This window comes from Hemicordylus capensis, chromosome 1 (genome assembly GCF_027244095.1).
Source record: "Hemicordylus capensis ecotype Gifberg chromosome 1, rHemCap1.1.pri, whole genome shotgun sequence".
Classification (NCBI taxonomy): Eukaryota; Metazoa; Chordata; class Lepidosauria; order Squamata; family Cordylidae; genus Hemicordylus; species Hemicordylus capensis.
In genome coordinates this window covers 357,902,393-357,927,902 of record NC_069657.1, presented here as the reverse complement: position 1 = coordinate 357,927,902, position 25,510 = coordinate 357,902,393, and the positions used below count along the sequence as shown (strand labels likewise).

Sequence of the window (25,510 nt, the reverse complement as noted above, 5' to 3'; positions counted from 1 at the left end):
AATGGTGTTTATCACATCTGCAGCACTTGTACAAAGTGATCCACAAGTGCAACAGCCCTGTGAGGCGGGCAACCATTTGAATGAAAACTGGAGGAAGTTCTGATGATGGCTCGCCCAAAGCCATGACTAACTTACTAAATTGTATTTGCTATTTCCTATTAGGAAGTTCCATTGTCAAACTGTTGAAAAATGGTGATACACCCCCCCAAAAGAAATTCACATCCTGAAAAGAAATTACTCAAATTGCACTTGCAAAACAGCACTTCTTACTAGGGATGTGCACAAACCTTTTTGTGTCCCTTTTATGGGCCTTCGAACAGGTTCGAACACTGAGTGGGTTGAAGGTTCGAAGGCAGGGGGATAACTTTAAGGGTGGGGGTGGGTGCACTCCCCCCGCCATGTTTTCCCTGCCAGTGCTCACTAAAAACCGGCCCAGCGGGGTGGCAGCGTACCTCCCTGCCGCCCCGTCCTCTCCTCGGACCGGGAGTGAACAGAAGTTGCACGTGCATGGGCTAATTCCGCTTACTTCCAGTCCAAGGAGAGGACGGGGCGGCAGGGAGGTACACTGCCACCCCGCCGGGCTGGGTTTTTAGTGAGCACCAGCAGGGGAAATGTGGAGGGGGGTAGTGCACCCTCCCCCGCCCTTAAAGTTATCCCCCCCACCTTTGAACTGGTCCCCCACTGGTTCCATGCACATCCCTACTTCTTACAGCTTCACAGCAGAATACCTATCTCAGCTGTAACATTGTACACGACAAAACAAATCATTTAAATGCAGACAGGAAAAGGGAGGTATACTTAAAAAATATTAGCATCCAGACAAGGTAAAGATTTACCTACAAAGGAATTTTGTGCACTAACCAGGAGAAAGAAAGTAAAAACCTCTCCAGACTGCCATTTCTCTCATGAGAACAGCCTTACAGTCTAGAGTTGCCATTGCTGGTTAGGTTAACAGAAGAATTGCTGCTGCTCAAAAAAGAAAGAAGTTTAGATTACAAAACAAGCAAGGCTTTTAGTTCTTCCTTCCCCAGTTCATTAGGAGAACATTGTTACTCCTGAAAGTAGAAACTGCAGCCAGAGAAAACGCATCACTTGCCTTCCCATATTCCCCAGGCTCTCTGACTACGGATGTGATGAGAGTAGAGCAAGCAATTTTGTTTGCAATTGTTTGCCCTGGGACCAAATCCAGACTTCTGCTTAGTAGAGTTTAGTCTGAATTAATGCTTAAAGCAATTTTGATCAGCTTATTGTAAGGGATTTTCTTCCTGGAACTTCTGTACTTATGTGTACCACTCCACCATAGAATAATTCTTAAATTGTTAGATTAGTCCCAACAGATTTTACCGATTGTCTAGTTTGATGTAATCAAATTTTATTTAAAACATTTAGTATATACAATTACAGAAACCTATTACAAAAGTGTAACACATGCAGAGCATCCCAAGTATGTTTACTCAGAGGATGCACTGAGTTAAATGAGATTTGCTCCTAGTAGCATGCTTAGGATTGCTATTGCTTTGAGAGAACTTTCCTCCTTGTGATATCCAAATGCAAATTCCTATTGCAAAAATTCACACACACCAAAAACTACCAGTGTTGAAACAACATATTAACTGCCTCCCTTCATAACATTCTCAAACAGACTAAAGAGGCAAAGTTCCATACTGTATTAAGCCATTAATTAACTGTAAGTAATGTATCCTTGTTTCCAGTATTTTGCACAGAGGATTTTTGCGGCCACAAACTTCCATAGGAAGCTGCTTTCTACTGAGTCAGATCATTGGTCCAATTAGCTAGCTCAGTATTACACTGACCCGTGGCAGCTCTTCAAGGTTTTTTGGGAGTCTTTCTAAACCGTTTTTGGAGATGTCAGAGGTTGAGCCTTGGACTTTCTGCCCACAGAACAGGTGCTCTGCCACTGAGCTCTGCACTATTCCTAGCAACACTTCCCTGACCAGGAATTAAACCTAGGCTGCAGCCGTGAGAACACTGAATCATAACCACAGACCACCTGGGAACTTGTATGCAGAAATATCTCATGTTGCAGAATAACCTTTATATTAGTCTATAACAAAGGACTAAGTAAGATTCCATATCCCATTATTATACTCGATAAATATTTTTCCAACAGAGGAAGAGTGTGATATAAGTAAATAAATTAAATTACTGCAATAGATTATACATGGGGCTGCCTTCTGAAGACTGCTTGAAAACTTCATACTAGCACTATTGTATGACCATTGCCACAAATCTTGCAGGTTTGTCCTTTTTTCACTTTTGCATCAAATTTTATGCTACTTATCAGTTGGCTTCAATTCAAGGTACTAGTTTTGACTGCTTCTTAAATGGCTTCTGGAAAGGGACTGTAAAGCACCTCCTACTGCCATATATTTAGCCACCTAATGGCACAGCAGGGAAATGACTTGATTAGCAAGCAAGCCAGAGGTTGCCAGTTCAAATCCCCGCTGGTACTTATACTGGGAAGCAGCTATATAGGAAGATGCTGAATGGCATCGTCTCACACTGTGTGGGAGGAGGCAATGGTAAACTCTTCCTGTATTCTACCAAAGACAGCCACAGGGCTCTGTGGTTGACACGAGTCAGCACCAGCCTGGCACACTTTACCTTACTGCCATATATCAAGATCATTTACTGAGGCCCTCATCTGTCTGCCCCCACCCTTGGAATGGTGGGGAAGGCCACAGAGAACTGGATGTTTCAGTGGCACTCAGAAACCACTGGGAACACCCTTCATGTGTCAGGTGCCTACTTTACGAAGTTTTCGGCACCAAAACGTTTGTGCTTCTTCCGGTTTTTGGTTGAATCTAATTGGCTGCATGCTTTGTTTGTTCTCTCCCTGTTCTTATATCTCTGTTGTTATCTTTAATGCTAGCAATGGACTGTTTCCAATTACGTAAACTATCTTGAGGGCTTGTCTCAGGTAGAAAGGTGGCATACAAACATATCCATTAAACTTATGCTTGTCGTAGGAACTGCCTTATAGAGTGTCAGACCACTGGTCCATCTAGCTCAGTACTGTCTACACAGACTGGCAGCAGTTTCTCCAAGGTTACAAGCAGCCCTGTGACTGTCTTGCAGATGCCAAGCAGGGAACTTGGAACCCTCTGCTCTTCCCAGAGTTGCCCCATCCCCTAAAGAGAATACCCTTGAGAGCTCAGCTCACATGTAGTCCCGCATTCAAATACAAACCTTTGCTTAGCAAAGGGGACAAGTCATGCTTGCTACCACAAGACTAGATCTCCTCCCATGCAGATATTGCTGAAAAAACCTCCAATAGTGCCTGGAACATTTACAAATTCTCATCACAGCATAATTCTTTTGCAAGGTTCCATATACCCGTTCGAGATAACCAGTGGTCTTGTGGGAGTGTGTATAGCCCACAGTGTGATGGCACAAATTCCCATGGGGGACATTTACAGACATTTCAGCTAGTTGGTTAACTTTCCCAAGGGAAATCTGCTTTGAATTGTATTCCTGTTACCATAGCAAGTGCTTAGGCTTTAAGAGGGCCTTTCCCTCTACTTGTTTACAAATCTTCAGAAAGACATAGTAAATAATCATTCTAAAGGTGGCTGCTGTTGTTTCAGTACTACATGAAACAACATGAGAAATTTTATTGTGTCGTTTGACTGCTTTTTGACACACATTTGGAACATTACTTTTAGAACAATTAATCTTGCACTGAAGAAAATTATTCTTAGACTATTTGCCCATTGGAGTCCAATGAACACCAACCCTAAATAAACATGTGAAATCTGAACAACTCTAAATGTATGAAATTGTCTTATCCAGAGTCAGACCATTGGTGAAGGGCTATAGCTAGGTGGTAGAAGACCTACTTTTTGCATGGTCCCATGTTCAATATCTAGTATTTCCAAGGCGAGGCTGGGAAAGACTCCTTTGAAACCCTGGAGAGCTGCTGTCAGTGTAGACAAGAATACAAAGATGACACATATTAATATACTGCTTTTCAACAAGAGTTCCCAAAGCAGTTTACATAGATAATAAATAAATTAAATTAAATTAAATTAAAATTAAAATGGCTTCCTGCCCCCAAAGGGCTCAGGGATGCTGTGCTGGGGATGGATAGGGCCAGTTGCTCTCCCTGCTAAATAAAGAGAATCGCCACTTTAAAAGGTGCCTCTTTGCTCAGTTAGAAATAATGAATTAGACAGAGCTATAACGCTGCTGAATATTGAGACAGACCATTGGTTCAACTAGATAAATATTGTGATCTAGTTTCCAGGCCACAATGTGACCTGATCCAGGGTGCTTTCCCAGCCCTAACTGGAAATGCCAAGGATTGAACCTGGTACCCTCTACAGTACATACAAAGATCTGACACAGAACCTTGCATGTACTGTGTCAGATAAAACATGATCTAACCCAGAGCTACAGCCTGTATTATATTGGGCTCATTAAATAAACTTTTTAAAGTGGCGATTCTTTGAATTGAACAGGGAGGACAACTGGCCCTATCTATCCACAGCAGAGCATTCCTCCTGTGGCTATTACTGGTGTTTATCTTATGTTACTTTTTTAGATTGTGAGCCCTTTGGGGACAGGGAGCCATCTTTCCTTCATATCTATCTATCTATCTATCTATCTATCTACACACACACATACACATATACACATATGCATGCACACACACACTCACACAATATATACACACACATTGTGTGTATGCGCGTGTACGCGTGAGAGAGAGAGAGAGAGAACCACTTTGGAAACTTTTGTTGAAAAGTGGTCTATAAATATTAGTTGTTATTTGTATTCACGAATATTTAGACACTCTTATGTCTGACTCTAGCCATTGTCTCTCTCAGTGGAATTTGTCCCATATACATGGATCTGGAAATAGTTGTCTGGAAACAATGGAAGAAAGTGAGTTGGAGTACGCATTGTTCTAAGTTAATAGCATAATCTTGAAAATAGTGGTGGTGTAGGTTTTTTGTTTCGGAAACTTCTTGCTTCTGTTTTTATATGGTGGCATTTCTGTAATTCATATTATGTCTTCTGTAGAGGTAACATTGGCGAGGGTGTTTTTTGTTTCACTTCTTCATTCCTTGTTTCTAAGAAACAACAACAACAACAAAAATGAACTGTGAATCATTTACTGCCTCTCCATAGAGCTGAGTGGAAAGATATAAAACACCAAGCGGGGGTGGGGGATCCAAAGGAATGGAGTGAGGTGAGGGAGATGCTGTTTCTCCTAATAAAAGACATGCTAAGTTGCTGCTATAGTAGAAGACAAAAATGTGGGGGGAGGGGGACCAAGGAGTTTTCTGCTGGGGGGAAATCCAGCTCATAAATAGGCAGTGACTTGGATGTGAGTAATCATGGTCTCCACTGGCCATCACTATGGAATTCTTGGACCCAGAAGAACACCATTCTGACTTCAGTTGGGAGGCAGGCATTCACTGCTGTGGAGAGGTTTGTTGGGCGGGGATACACAGTGTAAACACTGTGAGGGACCCTTTGAACACACACATTGATCCAAAAAACCCCAGTCAAGGCACCACGTTGTACGGGCAGAAAACTCTTTTTCCTGGCGGGGGCTGCCAGAGGGAGCTCCCAGTGTTGATGGCACCCTGCAAAATGCTCTTTTCTTGTATCCTGGCAGCTTCTCTGCTGATTTCTTCAAGAGGGACTGACACTGGGGAGGGTGAGTTCTCTCTGTAAGGATTTTATTCTGGGGGAAAATGTCCAAATCTTCTGAAATGCCATTAGCCCAATTCTAAATTGACTCTCCTTTTGTTTTAGCTACAAAGAAATGTTGATGTGTAATCAAAATCTGGCCTTACGGACATGGTGCTTCGCACACTTTTACATTCCTGTGTGCAGTGGCAAATATATGTGCAGTGAATTTAGGCTTTAAAAAAATAAAAAAAATAACAACATTTAGAAATGTTTTATAGCATTATTGTTAGTATTCAATACCGTACCTCTTTTCTTAGAAAAATGTGGATTCTATATGGATAGCACTCTAATTCAAAGTTCAGACATACAGTGATTGCTGCGTTGATCTCTGCTTGAATCACATTCCTGACACAAAACTCCTGCTTGTTGGGTGAAACAATATTTTACATTTTGGAGGCCTAATTAAGCATTTCTGTATGTGTAAAGTGATCCTGTTAAAAAAAAAAAGTCTTGCTATTTGAATGTGATAGAAATTTTATTTGAACTGTACATCACCTTTGCCACAATTTTAGAAAGATTAATTACAGATTTTAGAATAAGTAATACATTGTTAAAATAACTTGTGTGGAAATCCTAACTGTGAAGAAGTCAACTAATGTTTACTTTGGTAGCATCACTTCATCTGTCTAGCATTTTTTTCCCCTTATACAAATTAGTTTAACAAATTATATTTAAAGTTTGTGCATGCAAGTTATTGGGTGACTTATGTTTTTAATACTAATCCCAAGAGAGAGAAGACACCATCTTATTGAGTCAAATTTCTTCTAATCTAAGAGAATGCTAACATTTAAGCCTCCCAGAGTGTTTAATGAGGAGCAAGGATAAACTCAAATACACTGTTGTGAATTGAAATTTAAGTTCTCTGAAAACTGTTTTTCTCTGCAGTTTCACTCCTTATCAGTCTTACACTTTCTATACTTAAAGCAGGAGGAGAGAAGATGCCAACTAGAGTGTATTCTTATCACTGCTGTTTTATACTTTTTGTATTTTTACAAAATCCAATTAAATGTTTGGAAAGAGCTTATATCTCACTTTGCCCACCCATCACATTCATTAACTATCCACTTCATTTAACATCACAATGAAACTTAGCCATATCTTATGCTAACAGGCAAATATTTTCCTGGATATTAAGATCATTCATACGACCTAATTTATGTGGGTCTGGGAGGGTGGGAGGAGGCAAGATCTCACCTATCTTCCCCCAGATGATCCAGCCATCCATTATGGCTGTGCCGCTTGTGCACCCATATGAGCCACAGTACTGGGAACAGCATGGCCATCTGGAGGCTGGGAAATGCAGCTCGGCCTCCAGAAATCCCACAATGCAGTGTGCGAGGAGCAAGGTGCATTTCCCTGCTGCCAGGTGCTCTAGCCGCCTGGCTCTATGAGCACTTGGGCTGTAGGCATCCTGAGCATTCATCCAACTGGGGACTGCATTCGCACCCTTCTATCTCGGTCAAAGCCCAGTAGAGAACTCGGGCTACCCGGTAGGGCAGCTCCTGGACTGGGCCTGATCCCGGAGTTCCACACGAGCATCCCTACCTGGGTAGGGCTGTTCATGCACATGCCCACATTAAATGGCATACAATCTAGAAAAGAAACCAGACAAGAATGGGGGGACTGGAATCCAGGAATCCTAGAAGCTTCCGTGGAATTGCTAGAATACAATGTACTAACTTTTTACAATACCACAGTAGAGTAGTTCACAGATGTTGTTAGATTACAGCTACTATCATCACTTTGGCCATTTTGGCAGGAGATGATGGGTGTTGTGGTCCAACCAAGGTTGTAAACCCCCACCATAGCATATGATATAAATAAAGGCAAAATAAATTCTGCAGGTATAATGATCACATCTACCTCCTATAAGGCAGGAATGAAAAACCACCACAAAATTATACCAGGTTCGACTAAAATATTTCAATGATCTTGGCCTCCCTTCTAGGGGCAGCAAGCTGTGATGTTATTACCAAGAAAGCTCTAGACCACGTAGTGACTCCTTGTACCTCACAGGCAGTGATGTAGTTGCAAATGCAGAAGTGCAGGCGCTCTCCATGACCACCCCCATGGCCATGCCCGCCCCAACAGCCAGAGAAGCCAAGAAGCACCAGTGCTCCGTCCCTGAGCATCCCACTTCCACTACACCCCTGCTCACAGGACAGGGACACTCACAATAGAGCCTCCTCCAATGATCTCAGTGGACAGGGAGGAATATATAGCAGAACCTGTCCAAACAGAGCCTGGCCCATATAGGCATTAAGCAACAAAAACAGCATCTCAAGCTGAGCATGGAAATCAAGAGGAAAACAGTGCATATGTTAAGCGGCACTTATAGACTGGTCCTTCTACTTATAATCATGATTGTTGTATCTGAGCTATTTTCAAGGGCTGTCTGACATAAATTTCATAATAGTAATCTAGAGGTTGCCAAAACAGGGATGATAGAGGAACGAATGGTCATGATCATCAAGAAGAGGCTGCAGCTAGCACTCCAAGTGAAGATGGGAAGAGGCACTTCAGCCAAGAGCTGCCATCTGAAAAGCAAATGGCAAAACTCCAGGAAGAACTAAAACTGGTTCCTGGGTGGGTGGGTAGATGGAACACATCCAAAGTAGGCCATCCACTTTCTTCTTGCTCTAAAGGTCTGTTACCCCACCACCACCACCTCCTCCACAGGATCAACCTTCTATTTCTTGGTTCTTTCCCAGCCCGTTGCATTGTCAGGCACTGACAGCTGGCGCTGATAGGATGCATTGGATAAGAGGACAGAGCTCCTCAACATTGATATAGCTAGAGAAAAGGAACTCAGAATTGGTGCATCTTATTGTAGCCCAATCCTATCAGAATGAAAGGAGCTGCATCTGCTGACGTTCCTGCTATTACACAACTTTGAAAAGTGCTGGACTCCTGGACTCTGTTGCTTCCGGCCACTTTCCGTTCTCCCATCAGTTCAGCACAGTCATGCCCAGGATTACTTCACAAACACTGTTGAGTAGGATACTTGCTGGCACATTTCTCTCTTCCTGTAAATTAACTGCTGCTCCTTGGCAGTCTTGCTGACAGATTGGCACATACAAAACTCTGCCTTCTTTCCAAGGAGCTCTTGGAACTTGAAAACAGCAATGTTACTGATCCCACAAATGTATTCGTGGCTGAACTGGGCAAACCCCTAAAGCTGACCTACTAGGATCCTCATTCCCACTTATTTTACTCCATTATGCTGCTAATTGGTGGTTTGGGGAAAGTGCTAACACTCTTTTGCTTCTTTGCAACCGTTATTTTTAGACCAGATTGTCAAAGTTCAACATAACACCTCTGAATGGAAATGTTGTTTATATTTGCAATCCTGGAATCACTGCAAACCCTTCCCAGTAACCTTCCCTAAGAGTTATTCTTTTAGACAACTATTCAGTCTTTATTAGAGTTTGGAATTTATTTATTTAAAATATTTATGTCCCGCTCCTCCAGTGCACTACTGCTTGGGGCAGCTCATAACAATAAGATAGACACAAGATACAATAAAAGTGATAAAATTAACTAAATTAAACAAACAAACAAACAAAAAGTTGTCAGATTAAAACCCACAATCATTATTAGGTTCTAATTAAAACTGAAAATTATAAAAAGTAAAATCAGATATAACAAAAATAAATTAAGAATCATTCCTCTTTTAAAAATAATTTGTTTCACCTATCTCTGCAATCCTATGCATGCTTACCTGTGTGTGAATATGACCCATAGGCTGGGATCCAAAGAATTGCAGAACTAGTTCCAAGTGTTCAAGGGACTTTTGGGCATGCAGGTATAAAAATGCAATCGTCCATGCCACAGGACACAACCCTTTTGAAATGGAGGGGAATTTCAAAAGGAGTTGGAGATATCGCACCTAGGCGCTTTCCAGATTACACCCTACAACAGTGTAACTACGTGTCCGTTAAGTGTGCTTCTGTACTGCCTTTCTTTTGACATGGCAGTCCCTGTGCTGTCAGCAAGGCACCATTCACATTTCCGATGCCTTCTTCTGGGTTTTATTTTTGCGTTATAGTGCTACAATGTTGCAAAAAGGAAAGAGCTGTATTTCCCCGTCATAGGAGGTTTGCACAAGCTAGAGAAGACTGCTCCCCCTGCTGATGGCTGTGTGCAACACCTTTTACTTACTGTTTCAATATGATCCTGCCAAGCCGAGGTAAACTACCGCTGTTGTAGTGTAATCTGGAAAGTGCCCAAGTGCTGCTTAAATAAAAATGAGGCCACCTGTGGGCATGCTAAAAAGCAGCTCTTTTGAGTTACAGAGACAGCAGTCCAGTTTTCTTCAGTTTATCATAAATTATGTTCAAGATTCCAAAGAGAGCAATACCGGCTGGCATCCAGACTAAGTTACTTAATAGTTCTTCTCAGGAGTTACTTTGAAGGACTACTTAATTTCAATGGCTGACATGAAGAGGAAAATCACTCCACGTAGTTCAATGGAAATTAAAAGGACAAGGTAGGCAATGCTTTATTTGTCCTTTTAAAATCAATGGGACTAGTTTGCATAATTTTCTTCATCATGTCAGCCAGTAGGAATCCTCAGGAGTAATTTAATCTAGATATCAGCCAGTGCCTTATTGTTGTAGAAACAATAATGCTCTCTTGGAGCTTGTTTCGGTTTTTGAAACCGGGTTCCCGCCCCCCCTCCCCTGGAGCTTTCCCAGACAGCAGGCCATACTGTGGGATTAAGAGGGGTGAAGTACTGCAAGTTACAGATATTTAGCATTTGCCTAAAGAATGACGCAAAAAGTGGATTTTTTTTTACCCCAGACATAAATCAGGCTACGCTCCAATGAGCAATGAAAAACCCGAATCATGTATGGAGTGCTCCCCAATAGCTTGCAGGGGCTTTGACTTAAAGCTGGACAAAATGTGAATGCACACTTGCCCTTCTGTGGTTAAGCAAAGTAAAATCACCATCTGGTCTCACTGTTAAATCTACCAACTTCTACTTGGTAATAATATTTTATTGATTGATTGATTGATTGATTGATTGATTTAATATACCACCCAATCCACAGACTCAGGGCAGTAAACAAACAAGAGCAGCATCCAAGATTTAAGGGGGGGGGGATAAATACCCTGCCCCCCCAAAAATATCAAAGGGCAAACGCCTAGTGGAAAAGAAATGTCTTCAATAAGTTTTTGAAGGCTGAAAGGGAGGAGACTGACCGAATCTGGGCGTGTTTGTGGTGGGGAGAGAATTCCAAAGTGAAGGAGCAGCAACAGAGAAAGCCCTTCCACGGGCCCTAGTACTATGGACCTCTCTGAGACCGGGGACCGAAAGAAGGGCAACCTGGGAAGATCTCACAGGACGGGACAGGACTGGCAGGGAGAGGCGGTCCTGCAGGTAAGCAGGTACTAAGCCCTGAAGGGTTTTAAAGGTGAGAACCAGCACTTTGATTGGACACAGAAGCAAATAAGTAACCAGTGCTGTGACTGCAAAAGAGGTGTCACACTATCATATCTCCTAGCGCCCATAAGCAGGTGGGCCACCACATTCTGGACCAACTGAAGCTTCCAAGTCGTCTTCAAAGACAACCCCAGATAGAGTGCATTACAGTAATCCAGACGAGAGATGATGAGGGCATGAGTTAACATTGCAAGTCGAGATAGGGCCGCAACTGGCGGACCAGCTGAAGCTGGGCAAAGGCACCTCTGGCCACGGCTTCCACCTGCTGCTCGAGCAGGAGCTGCAAGTCCAACAGGACCTCCAAGTTGCGGACCACCTCCTTCAGGGGCAGCACAACCCCGTCCAAGGAGACATTAAGACTCAGCAACTGGCCAGATTGAGGAGTAAGCAAGATCAACTCAGTATTGGAAGGATTAAGTCTGAGCTTGTTTTCGCTCATCCAGACCCTGACAGCCTCCAGCCACTGGGCAAGCACAGAAACTGCATCTCTGGAGTGGCCTGGGGTGGCAATATACAACTGAGTATCATCAGCATATTGATGGAATCTCACCCAAATTGATGGATGACCTGCCCCAGTGGTTTCATGTAGACGTTAAAAAGAATGGGTGTGAGAACCGAGCCCTGAGAGAACCCACAAAGGAGTGGCCACAAAGCAGAGCACTCACCATCAATGCACACCAACTGAAAGCACCCACTGAAGAAGGAACGGAACCACTGCAAAACAGTGCCCGCATATAGCATAATATGGCAGTCTGGATCTACCATTTTTCTCTGAAAGTAATTTAGAGGAATTACTAAGATTAGAGCTTCAGTGTAGACTGATCAGCCATGGAAAGCAGGAAGCGCAGTCACCTTCCTTTTTAGCCACCCAAAGGCTAATGATTCTCTCTGGAATATAAATTAGACTTCTGTCAAGGCAATAACCACGGTGACATTTCAGGAGGCAATTAGTATGTAAGTACCTTCAACAGAACCTTGTCTGTGTGGTGTTTCAAGAGCAGGAACCAATCAACTAAAAAAGGTCTCTTAACAGCATTATTAAGGCCGGATGGCATGTACAGTCTCGACGCAATTCAGAAGGGTCTCTAAGTAGCGTGTACTGCTGTCAGGCTTTCCAGAATGGCAAGTTCACATTCTGCACCAACTTCCCTTGCTCTGTATTAACCCCATTACTAGCAGGAACTCAATTTGTGCCTTAGACAACAAAATGTTCTTTCATCCAAAGCAAAGCGAGACAGCTGACAGTATATCTGCCAAACAGGCCTGTTTGGATAAGCAGCAGCAACTGGTATTGTGAGAAAATAGGTACTGTAACTATTGACCGGGTGTGCAGGCCCTGTTGTATATCCCTGGGGCAATCTTGTCCCACTCCATATAACACATTCCACACTCATTGAAGCAGCTCCACCAACGCATATGCAAGAAGCCAAAGATAAATAAGAAAGTTCTTCTCGACTGCACTGGGTCATAAGATTGGGCTGCAATAAATACTGCCTTTCCTAGAATGACAATGACTAATGACGAACTGGTATCACCTGTGAAGGTCACAGCTGGGCAAGATGATTCTGCATATAGAAATAGGACTCTCCATTGTTGGTACTTGCTGGGGAAAGTACTTACACCTGCTATAGCTAGCAATGGGAGTCCCATGCTCCATAGGAAGCACTGGAGAACGGTGAGGGAGGCAACTTAAGCACTCCCAGACAAGTAACTCAGACAAACAGGGGATGCAGCCATCACTCCAGGGCAGAGCATATGCTTTGCATCCAGAACACCCAAAGTTCAATCTGGTTCAGTCTGAACTAGGTGGACCAATGATCGGACTTGGTGTAAGGCCATTTCCTATAGCTCCCATATTCACCCCCGCCCCAGTTAGGAACATAGGAACATAGGAAGCTGCCATATACTGCCATATACTGCATCAGACCATTGGTCTATCTAGCTCAGTATTGTCTTCACAAACTGGCAGCAGCTTCTCCAAGGTTGCAGGCAGGAATCTCTCTCAGCTCTATCTTGGAGATGCCAGGGAGGGAACTTGGAACCTTCTGCTCTTCCCAGAGCGGCTCCATCCCCTGAGGGGAATATCTTACAGTGCTCACACTTCTAGTCTCCCTTTCATATGCAACCAGGGCAGACCCTGCTTAGCTAAGGGGACAAGTCATGCTTACTACCACAAGACCAGTTCAGACAGTTGCTGAACTGTCCCCTATGGTAACCTGAAGGTTTTGTTTTTTTAAAACATATTCAGAGAATCTTTATCATCTCTCATATCAGTAAGCATCATTTATTGACCAGTAAACATCAAAAAGGCAGTTCCTCATAGGCTCGCTTTTTGTTTTATGAGTAGGATGGGAGCACTGATATGAAATTAAAATCTAGCATGTTGGACAAAGTGGCCTCCCCCACCCACCCCTCAGAAATGCACTTTGCCTTTTCTATGCTCTCTCCCCACCCCCACCGCCATATATATTTTTCCTGGCATGTCACTGGCACAAGTTCTGATTCACAGCCAGTGTGTCTGATTGGGGTTCTGTCATTTGCAGAAAGAATAAATTAGTCCTGCCCAGGTTTTATTTACTACACCATAGGTTGTTAACTCAATGGTTGGTTAGTATTAGGGTGGCTTAGGTCCAGGTTATCTTAGAGAGTGCCTTCTTCTGCATGATCTAACGGCATGTTAAGGTCATCTGAGGAGGTCCGTCTCCAGCTACAACCGGTGCGTCTGGTGGCGACTCAGAGATGGGCATTCTCTGTAGCCGCTCCTGGTCTGTGGAATGCCTTCCCTGTAGAAATCTGTAATTTGAATTCTTTATTGGCCTTCAGGAGAGCCCTCAAAACCTATCTGTTTGGCCTGGCCTTCCAGGGTTTTGAAATTGTTGTAAATGGTTTTAACGTTGTAACCAGGTTTTTTAATTGTTTTGAATGTTTTAATTGTTATTGTTTTATGGGGTTCTATAATCTCTGTTTTTAACTGTTAATTGATTATAATTGTTTTCTTATGATGTAAACTGCCCTGAGCCATTTTGGAAGGGCAGTATAGAAACTGAATGAATAAATAATGAATAAATAATAAATATTCCTCTTAGAATAGGTAAATTATCAGTGTAGGTTTCGGGTTAGATAAATCACTAATGGAGCTGTGCAGTCCTCCACAGTGCCTCCCCAATGGTTGATGCATGGTGTACACTGTAACATTTCTCGAGAGAGAGCTGTAGCATCGTTAGATAAGAGACTCAGCTGTGAAACAGAACTGCCCCAGTTTGAAGCTTGCCTCTGCCATCAACGCTGTCATCATCAGTGGCCTTAGACCAGCCTCAGCCTTAGACCCTCTAAGCCTCAGCTTTAGAAATATTTTTCTTAATGTTAAAAAAAAATCAGCAATGTTACGTTTGCATCATGCCAACCTGACATTTAACAGAGTTCGGCAATGTAAACAAAATCCTAGATTACTGATCTCCGTTCAAGGTTGAGCTGGCCTGGTACCAAACTGGCATCACTGAAAATTTCTGGGTTCTTACGACCAACAATCAGGAGCACATACACCTCAGGAATCTCATATTTCCTGGTTAGCTGGCATTGCAGGGATCATGAGAACCCACCCAGTGCTCATGAATTAGGAATACTTCTTTCTTTAACGTGCAGCAATTTTAATATTTAAACAGAAATCAATGAAACCATCATCTGTACCAAGGACCTGATTGGAGTGGAAATTCCAAGTACATTCTTCCTGTCAAAGAATCCTCCAATATTAGTAAGTACTCTGACTTGATCATTTTAAATATATATATATATACCTGTCAATATGGGAATGAATCAAATTCTGGATTGTACCCAATTTCCTCTTATTGCCAATATAAGCACCTCTGCTTTACAAAACTGAACACAATGAGGCATTGTTTATCCAGGCCTCCCTTGTCATGATTCTTCTGTGTTGTGAAAACAAAGAGTCTTGTGGCATCTTAATAATTGATTTTAGCCTACGTTTTTGTGGACTACATGAAAATTTCTGTATTATAATTTCCGATAGGAGACCAATTAATTCTTACCATGTTTTCAATATCTAATATCTGCGAACAGCAAGCACATCCCTCTGGTTTCAGTGGAACAGTCTGTGAAATGCAGAAGAGGAAATAATGTGCCTTGACTCCAATTTTTACTGCCAGAGCTACATCTTCATCTTTATATTCCAACTGTCTGACTGCTGCCAGCCAAATGATAATGAAATATGACCTAATGTCCTGCTATGCTGCATGAAGAGTTCAGGAAAGGCTAGGTCTCCCTTAGAAGCTTCAGGCATGGAATATTTTAGACAAGCTCATGGAATATTTTAGACATGCCCATGGAATTTAGGGCACATGGCTTTTGTGATAAATTGTATGATTATTTTTAAGATAAGTTCATGGAGGGCAGGTCTATTAAAGGCTACTAGTCCGAGGGCTATAGGCCACCTCCAACCTCAGAGGCAAGATACCTCTAAATACCAGTTTTCAGGGGAGTAGCAGTAGGAGAGAGGGCATGCCCTCAGCTCTTGCCTGTGGGCTTCTCAGAGGCATCTGGTGGGCCACTGTGTGAAATGGGATGCTGGAATAGAATGGCCTTAGGCCTGTTAAGAACAGCCCTGCTGGATCAAGCCCAAAGTCCATTGTCCAGGATCCTGTTTCACACAATGGCCCACCAGATGCCACTGGAAGCCTACAGGCAGGAGTTGAGGGCGTGCCCTCTCTCCTGCTATTACTCCCCTGCAACTCGTACTCAGAGGCATCCTGCCTTTGAGGCTGGAGGTGGCCTATAGCCCTCTGACTAGTAGCCATTGATAGACCTCTCCTCCATGAAGAGATCCAAACCCCTCTTAAAGCCATCCAGGTTGTTGGCTGACACCACATCTTGTGGCAGAGAATTCCACAACTTGATTATGTGTTGTGTTAAAAAGTACTTTGTTTTTTGGTCCTAAATTTCCTGGTAATCAATTTCATGGGATGACCTCTGGTTCTAGTATTATGGGAGAGGGAGAAGAATTTCTCTCTATCCACTTTCTCCACACCATGAATGATTTTATAGACCCCTGTTATGTCTCCCTGCTGTCGTCTTTTTTTCTAAACTAAATAGCCCCAGGTTTTGTAGCCTTGCCACATAAGAAAGGTGCGCTAGGCCCCTGATCATCTTGGTTGCCCTCTTCTGCACTTTTTCCAGTTCTACAATGTTGTTACAGACCAGGCCCGATTGGTATACCAGATATGCTAGCTAGTATACAAAACAGGTCTGGACCAAGTTCTTTTATATTGGTGACCACGTTTGATCTGGATGCAAAGAAGAAAGGAAATAAAAACCGGTCCTCAAGATTCAATGGGCTTTATTGAGTATAACAACATAATCTAGCAAGCAGAAAGCAGAACACTCTATCAATATTGCTAACAGTATTTCCTAACCAGTACCAATATTCACCCGTGTGCCTCACTACCTTATGTGTGTGTAATTAAATCTTCCTAGCATCTAATACAATTCAAATACAGGCAGAAAAGAAAGGGGGAGGGATGAAGGCTGTGGGCTGGCATAGTTTTGGGAAGGTTAGTAGAGGAAAAGAAGGGGGGAAGGAGAAGGGAGCAGGGAAGGATGGAGGGGATTCCAAGGCCTATAAAGGAGCAGCATATTTACCCAGGATCAGAGGCTTGAAAGCGGAGAATCACTTCAGTTGAAGGAGTGAGGCGCTGGCGGAGACAGGAGCTGTGCAGTTGCTCAGATCAGGCAGCTTGGGCAGCAAAACTCAGGCATTGCTGTAGTTTCTGTTCATGGACAGAATTCCTGCTTGGCCCCACGGCTTTGGCAGCAAACTCTGGGATCCTGTGAGCAGCTTTGCTGTAGGCAAAGATTGCTGAACTTTCTGTCTCAAAAGCCTCATTCTTATAGTGTTTTTCTCTTTGTTCTATACAAATCCCATCTTTTCCTGGGTTCCCCAGAAGGGGTGACAAAGCTGTTACTTTCAGGACAATGTCTTTTAATTACTCAGGATATTGGCCAGTTCAGAGAATTCTGAATCTCATCTTCTGCAAACTGTGCACTCAGGAAGGGCGGGGGGGGGAGCAAGTGTTAGTGGAAAGACTAAATCTACAGGTGTTCTCCCAGGTTGGAATTTCTATAGACAGCAACTGAGTAATCCCCCTTGGGGCATGGCAGAGCCATCATTGATAATGATTAGCATAGATTTCTTCCACAGACATTATCTGATAGTGAGTTACATTTTAGCATATTGATTAGCACAGGCCCAGCCTTTGTGTTTTGTTAAGTATCCAGTTCACAATGCAATGCTGGAATGTCTCACCCAGAGGCAGAGCCGGCAGTTCAGGTGTGATTTCATTTCTTGATATAAACTGAAATCAGACACAGGCCTATATTCTATCTACGTATTAATATTTGTGGGTGCTCATAACAATTTCCTTCGTTAGATGTGGTGACCAGAATTGTATGCAGTACTCCAGGTGTGGCTACACCATAGTTTTGTATAAGGGCATTATAATATTAGCAGTTTTATTTTCAGTCCCCTTCCCAATGAGCCCTAGCATGGAATTGTCCTTTTTCACAGCTACCGCACATTGAGTCGACACTTTCAACGATCTGTCCACCATGACCCCTCTCCTGGTCAGTCACCGACAGCTCAGATCCCATCAACATATGCTTGAAGTTGGGGTTTTTTTGTCCCAATGTACATTGTTCTTATGTTCTTATGAAAGGAGGGTAGGATTTTTGCCAGTTTGTCTGCCTGATTGTCCATGGCAACTTTAGACCAAACAATATGACTCCATTTCCAGAAATAATGGTTGTCGCTATCATATAATATAATGTAGCTGTCAACTGGAGGCACATTGGTACATAAGATTGTCACTTGGTAACTGTTTGTTTTGACTTGTACTAGTTCTGTTATGTGTGGAGGGGTGGGGTCACACTTGCATGCTTCTGAAAAGAACTTCACCAATGGGGCAAAATAAAATACCAAGAGGGCTGGGGGGGCAGGTAGGAGTCATCATTCCAAACTCTCAAGCAAGCTTCAGCAGTGTTTGCAGAAAACCCACAAAGTCCATCTTAGAAGTATGACAAAATGCTCACCTCAGAATTCCAACTATTAATTTTCAACATCAGGACCACAACATTAACTAATTTTAAAAAGGTTCATGTTTTCAGTACATTTTTACAGGGATGAATGGAACCCACCAGTTCTAATGTGAGATTATTGTGAAAATACTGAATCAATGTTTTGAGGTGTCAACTGGCTTTAAACACCTTGATTGTCCAAACAAAACAAACAAACAAACAAACCTTGTAGTTTAAGCTATAAATAGTTTTCTATAAATAAGAGCAGAATTCCGCATTTTGACTTTTGACTTCAGTGTTTTTACAGTGCCTTTGTAGCCTCTGTTTTTGTGTGTGGTTATGAATAATCACCCACAATCTTTGCTCTCCACACTGCATTGCTATCCCCCCCCGGGAGAAGTCCTCTGCATCTGATGACAGGCAGAAATATGCAAACTGGGAACGCCTGGCCTGTTGAAATTCTGTCTAGCATGCTGCCAGTAAAGACACAGAAACATTAAATCCTGCAGCCAGCCATTAAAGGCACATTTCCAAGAGAAAATTATGTATCTTAGGAGCCAGGTATGTTGATTAGATAGTGTAATTATAAACACATAAAGACAGTGTTAACAATGCAATTGTAAAAGTAAAAAAGGAATTCTTTCCTTGCAGATATCTGATTTGCACCTGAATGACCCAGAATGCCATGGCACTCAGGTAGAAAACCTATACGTGTTCAGCATTAAGACCAATTTCACAGACTGCGGAACAAGAGTGGTAATATGCAAAAGATGTTGCTGTGGTTTTAATGGCCTCTTTATGCCACATGTGTCTTCTCTTGTAAGCTGCTTATTTATTATCTGAAGGAAATGCCTTTGAAGAAATGCCTTTGAAGAACGTGCATTTCATTCAGTTTGGAACTGAATAACCATCTTTCCTTGGGTCTAATTCTTAATTTGAACCATGAGAATTACTCTCGCCTTGTATAAATATATTGAGAATGGCAATGACATCAACCATCAGACTAATGCCTGTGAAGCATACAGTGCTAACATTGATCTGATGTGCAGTGCAGCTTATTTCAGTGTAATGGCTTTTTAAAAGTATCACTACACTACCTGCATGAGTCTGTAATTTAAAGGCAAAAGTGGTTGGTTAAACATAGTAGCAAGGCAGGAGCTCTACTCATGTATATCATTTTTCCGAAGTTCCACCTGCGGGTGGCTTCATTTAAATTCAGGGCACAGCCTTGAAACATGGAATAAAAGGAGATTATTGTGCATATGCTCAAAAACACTCATCTGTGAGCTAGTAGAGTCTTCATAGAGGCTCCATCTTACACAACCTCTCCCTTGCCCAGCAGGACTAGGCCAGCATTCATGGGATTTATCTGATCCTTAATCCACTCTCCCCATTATTCTCTGAAAACTGGGAGATGGAGGGACTAGCTGATTGGGGATCGTGCTGAATGCAGGGCACCGCTCAACATACCTTTTTTGACAAAACGTATATGTGCCTTGAGGAAACTGGCTGACCTTCCCTAGCTGCTTAAGGAATGAAGTCAGGAGATATGGCTCTTGCATCCCACAATGCACCACATGAGCAGCATGATGCATTGTGGGATTTCCCTGATGCTGGGCGCTCCTTCCACCTGGCTCTATGGAAGCTCGGGCTGCCAGCAGCCCGAGCTTCCACACAACCAGACGGTGATGGAGGAGGACATGTGTCCTCCTCCCTCACTTTTAGACTGGGAAGAAAACCAAGGCTACCTGGCAGAGGAGCGCCAGGATCAGGACTGATCCCAGCAGTTGTTATGACCAGCCCTCACTGGGGTAGCGCTGCCCAATGCAGGTAGGGGTGTTTTGAGAACAACCTCAAGTGTATTATTTAGCTGTTGTGCAGCTAAATTTGCTTTCTGTTCTTTTAAAATTGACTTGCAGGATTCTGATGGTGCACATATTATTTTCATCAACACCATACAGAACAACTTCTCGGACATAATTACAAGAACTTTTATAAATATTACATTTGCCTGTCGATATCCTATTAATTACATGGTACAGCAGCCCAATGAAGAAAATAAGATCAATGTTGATATCAGGTAAGCCTATTTCCCACCCACCCTTTACCAGTAGAGTACCTGGAGTAAAGTCATTCAGAAAGCTGCTGAACAAGAATGAATCAATCATTGCACTACATATAATACACAAATCGTATGACTTGCTAAAGGTGTTATCAATAGGTTGATGACATATACTTCAGTGTTATCAATATGCTGATGACACCCAAATCTATTTCTCCTTGTTATCAATATCGGGAAATGGCATTAGCCTCTTAAATGCCTGCTCACAGGCAGTAATGGGCTGGATGAAGGATAATAAACTGAAGCTGAATCCAAGCAAGACAAAACTGCTTATTGTAGGGGGTCATAATCTGCAAGACAGGATAGAATGTCCTGTTCTGGATGAGGTTACACTCCCCCAGAAAGTACAGGTTCATAGCTTGGGAGTGCTCTTGGACCCGGGTCTAACTCTGGTGCCTCAGTTTGAGTCTGTGGCCAGGAGTGCTTTTTTCCAGCTGTGATTGATTCAGCAACTCCACCTGTTTTTTAAGAATGACCTGAAAACTGTGGTATACCAGCTGGTAACCTCCAGGCTGTTCTACTATAATGTGTAGGGCTGTTTTTGTATGTGGTTTGGAAACTTCAGTTAGTTCAAAATGCAGCAGCCAGATTGGTCTCTGGGGTAGCCCGGAGATACCACATTATGCTTGTTCTTAAACAGTTGCACTGGCTGTTGATATGTCTTCAGGCAAAGTACAAAGTGCTGGTTATGACCTTTAAAGCCCTGAATGGCTTAGGTCTGGGTTACCTGAGAGAATAACTTTCTCAACAAGATCCCCACCGCTCATTAAGATCATAAGGAGGGGTCCGTCTTCTGGTGCCACCTGTTCATCTGGTGGCAACCTGGGACTGGGCCTTCTCAGTTGTCACCACTGGGTTGTGGAACGCGCACCCCATGGATATACGAGGATTATCTTCCTTGGAGGCCTTCAGGAGAGCCTTAAAGGCCCATCATTTTTGCCTGGCTTTTAATTATATCTAGTTTTAATTTTGATCTGGTTAAAATGTTTTCCCCCATTTTATTATCTATCTATCTATCTATCTATCTATCTATCTATCTATCTATCTATCTATCTATCTATCTATCATTAATTTAATTTATAAACCACCTGGCTCTGAAGACTCTAGGATTTTAAAAAATTGTTTTATTAGGGTGTTTTTTTTAAAATGATTTTAATGTAAACCGCCTGAGCCACTCTAGGAAGGGTGTTATATAAATTGATTGAATGAATAAAGTGTAGTAACCAGACTGCTTCCTTGAGAAGAGGGAGTCTAGTTTTCCCTAATACAACTTTTATGTTTTTCCTATCATTGCATTGCCGTATTAGGGAAAGCTTCACCAGCTGAATTTCTGCATGATATACAGAAGACATAGGAACCTTGTCACCAAAATAAGTTGCCCTGTTTAAAATTGTATCATTTGGTCACTAAGACTATTACATTCCTTGTAACTTGATCTTATACATTTTCATTTTACACTGCAATACTAATATTGCTCTGCGATGTCAATGCTGTAGTTGCTGCGATGTCAATGCTGTATATAACTGACCCAGAAGCAAGCATGCTTTGGCATAAGCATTGATGTGCCGATGCAGCTGGTCTTAGGCACCAGCCAAAATCATAGACTAATGTACACCTTTATTAATGTCTGGCAATTGGTTTTAAGTTTTTATCCGACATTATCACGGTGATTGTGTTTTTCATCTGCTTAATTTAAACAAACTATACAGCATCTCTCTGTGTCTTTGTTCAACAGAACTATCACACTAAATACTGAAGATGGGAACTTTTCTGTGTCCATGGTGCTGTACAAGGACCAATATTTTGAAGACATGTGGACAACTATTCCCTTTCTGACTCTAGAGGATAACATATTTGTCAAAATTAAAATGGTATCTGGAGTAGAGGTGGCACATAGAAAGACAGGCAGCTTCATTTCACTGAGCACAATTAAACATTCATAAGTAGAAATACAATTAAAATAATAATTGGAACGTACCTATGGGCTGGTTCAGTTCAGGCTACACAACTTCGGCCCTTTAGCTGTTGCTGAACTACAATTCCCATCATGCCAACTATTGGCCACTGTGGTTGGGGATGATGGGAACTCTAGTCCAACCACTGCGGGGGCGGGGGCAGAAATTGTACAGCCCTGAGATAATACCCCTATTCATATGTTAATAGCAAAGTGCCCTACACTCATTGAAGTGGGTCGCAAGTCCTGCCCTGGAGCTGCCACTCACCCCCTTGTTTGCAGTTTTGTGTGTGAAGAGGGAAGCGCTGTAATCGTGAGGGCAGCAGTCTGGGGCAATCTTGTCTGTCGATCATGGAAGCACCTGCCCTCATGGTTACAGTGCTTCCTTCTAACACAAAATGCCTCTGTAACCATATGCAGTGGGAACCATGAGCGATGTGTCCTTCTCTTGCAATGAAAGGGTTGCCCATTTGCCCCAACTGACCCTGATTCTCCAACTTTTTTGCTCCACCCACCCCCCCACTTGGACAGGCAGAAAAGATTAATCTTAGGCCATTTGGAGACTGCTGTTGGGCTCCATCTCTTACCACTGGGCTGTACCCCAGAACCAGATTTCCCACCTCCCCATTTTTCAGAGATTGGCAGCCTTGTGGCATCACTCGACCACCTCAGAAATCCCAGGTTTTTGAATGCATCCAACCTAGGAACCCTAGTTTAAATGTTTCTGGCCTCCATCATGTCACACATTTTGTATTTCTAAATGTAACAGGGGAAACAGAAGGGGAGGCTGCACTGTTTTCAGTGACGGCCACCACCATGCCACTGAAGGTATAGTTCTGGCCTGAGACTAGGGATACCAACCAACCAGGATTGTCCTAGAATCAGCATCAATCTCCCAGTGACCACTGAAAGCAATAGTCTGGAGATAATGGCTTGAAATTGTGAACAAGAGCTGGGGCCGGGAATTCCCCAGAAATAGTTTCAGTGACAATTGACAGTCCTTCCTGAAAAGAAAAATTTCTCCTTCTCCATATTGTTCATAATTACGTGAACTTGACAACTTTATCAAATGCATTTCCTTTTTTTTGTTTGCAAAATATTTCAAAAATAATACAAATCTGGCCTGTAGTGACAATGGAAGGAATGAGAGAGAGAGAGAGACAGAGAGAGTGTGTGTGTGTGTCGTGTGTGTGTACGTACTTGTATATGGGGGCGGGATGCACACCATAATTGATTTACTAGAGCTCAATCAAAGAGCATTATATCCAATCCCAAAGATTTCTCTGCTTGCACTGTGTGAACATGATGTTTTATTACTAAAGCAGCGATCAGCAGTCTCATGCCTAAGCACCCTGCAGTGATCAGCAGGCTCATGCTTAAGCACTCTTTTGATGATGTGAAATGTTCTAGGATTGGGCTGTGAATTAGTGCTAGGATGTTTCCAGTGAAAATACTGGGAAGCTTAACTTGTGTGGGGGTTCCAGTAGTGGGAATGCATAATAGTCTTTGTTCACCCATTGGATTCATTTGCCTGATTTTGGTCAGATATATATTAGATACATAGATTTTGCATAATCTATTTTTTTCTTACTTTGCTTTTTGTGCTGTGTTTGGCAGGTTCCAGATAACTTAATAATTAGAGTTGAAAACTGCTGGTCCACCCCAACAAAGGATCCTATTCAGGCTATCCAGTATTCTTTTATTAAAGACAGGTTGGTGTTCCACTATGTGAACTGGATTTGGATGAATTATTCTGAAATATATATTGGCTGAGTTCTTGTGCAGCATTATATATAGATCACCATATTACAAATTATGGCAGTGACTAGCTCCTATGTATTCATATGCTGCAATCAAAGTGTTCTTTCTATTTTTTGTTTGTTTGTTAAACTATAAATCTGGTGGGGGTGGGTGGGCAGTTAAGGGCTCTCAGGTGAATGCCAAGCTATGTTTTGAAAGCTGTATATCCATAGCTGACAACACTGTGTGACAATTAGCTTCTATCATTCACCTCTGTGGGATTCTAAAAGTAAACACTGATGCCAATTTAAACAATAATTTGTTACATAGATAATACCAAATCCCTATATCCTGTTGTTGTAGAATGCCCATTGAGGAACTTATAATGGAAAAGTTAGTTATGAAGCCCAGTGTTACTTTGGTCAAGGATGTAGAATTGTCTTCATTTCTAAAGCGACTAAGCCAGGACCTTCTATCTCATATCTCATGTTCCGTCAGGTGTTTGGTTGCTGAGATAGCTGGTTGTAGAGTGATCTTGTAATCCATGGTTACTATGTCATGTGAAATGAGTACTGTATGGGGTTGGGGTTATGACGTTATGTAAGATGTATTTTATAGAATTGTGTTGCTGTGTATGTTATTGCTTGTAAGCTGCCCTGAGTCCTATGGGAGTAGGGCAACATATAAATCTACCTAACTAACTAACTAAATAATAAATAAATAAGCAGCACAGCAGGTGATAAACCTGTTTCTGGATTGTACCACTTCAGACCACAGATGGTTATACAAGTGAATGAATGTTCTGCATTCAAAGAAAATTCCCTGCGATGCAAGAGGAAAAGCTAGGCTAGAACCCCTGTCTTTGACATGCCAGTATTGTATGTGCAAGTATAAGGGAGGGTGGCTTAAGGCAGGCTTTTTTTTAAGCATTTGGTCACATTAATAACTACCTTCAGGCCTTTTAGCTTCATCACTTCATCTATAATAGGCACTGTGCAGTCCGGTAGGTGCTGCTAAACAGTTACTCAGCTGAGTGTTAAGCTCCATGAAGGGATGAAGTTTTGAAATGAACATGGGCAAAAAGGCAGCAAGCCCAGTCATAGTACATATAAAAGCATCTCCTCTGGTTTCGTATTCACCCAGCCATTCAAACCCAGATGGATCTGGTGTTTCCTGGGCTCATTTGGATAATGGTGGTTTTTGGTTTTTGGTTTTTTTGCAAAACAATCAAGCACCCTTCAACTGAACTCTGTAACTGAATTGGAGCCCCACCCCCGCCCCAATCCATTTGTCACATAAACAAATGGGATTGTAAAAGATGTAAAGATAAAGTTTGCCCTCAAGTCAGTGTCAACTCCTGGTGACCACAGAGCCCTAGTCTTTGGTAGAATACAGGAGGGATTTACCATGGCCTTCTCCCGTGCAGTATGAGATGATGCCT

General features: G+C 42.4%; 1 protein-coding gene across 3 annotated transcripts in view; it reads left to right on the top strand.

The window, feature by feature from the left end:
* Positions 1-5,330: 5,330 nt before the first annotated feature.
* The window catches only part of LOC128342901 (pancreatic secretory granule membrane major glycoprotein GP2-like), a 28,818-nt gene continuing 8,638 nt past the window's right edge, over positions 5,331-25,510 (top strand). For 2 of the 3 annotated variants that reach the window (XM_053291054.1, XM_053291064.1), the window contains exons 1-6: positions 5,331-5,689; positions 14,833-14,921; positions 18,905-19,009; positions 20,173-20,333; positions 22,111-22,246; positions 23,947-24,041. In XM_053291054.1, the coding sequence (XP_053147029.1) occupies positions 5,386-5,689; positions 14,833-14,921; positions 18,905-19,009; positions 20,173-20,333; positions 22,111-22,246; positions 23,947-24,041 (890 nt within the window). In that variant the 5' untranslated portion in view covers positions 5,331-5,385. Of the gene's footprint in view, positions 5,690-14,832; positions 14,922-18,650; positions 18,815-18,904; positions 19,010-20,172; positions 20,334-22,110; positions 22,247-23,946; positions 24,042-25,510 lie in introns of all 3 variants that reach the window. The other variant, XM_053291074.1, reaches the window with a different exon arrangement.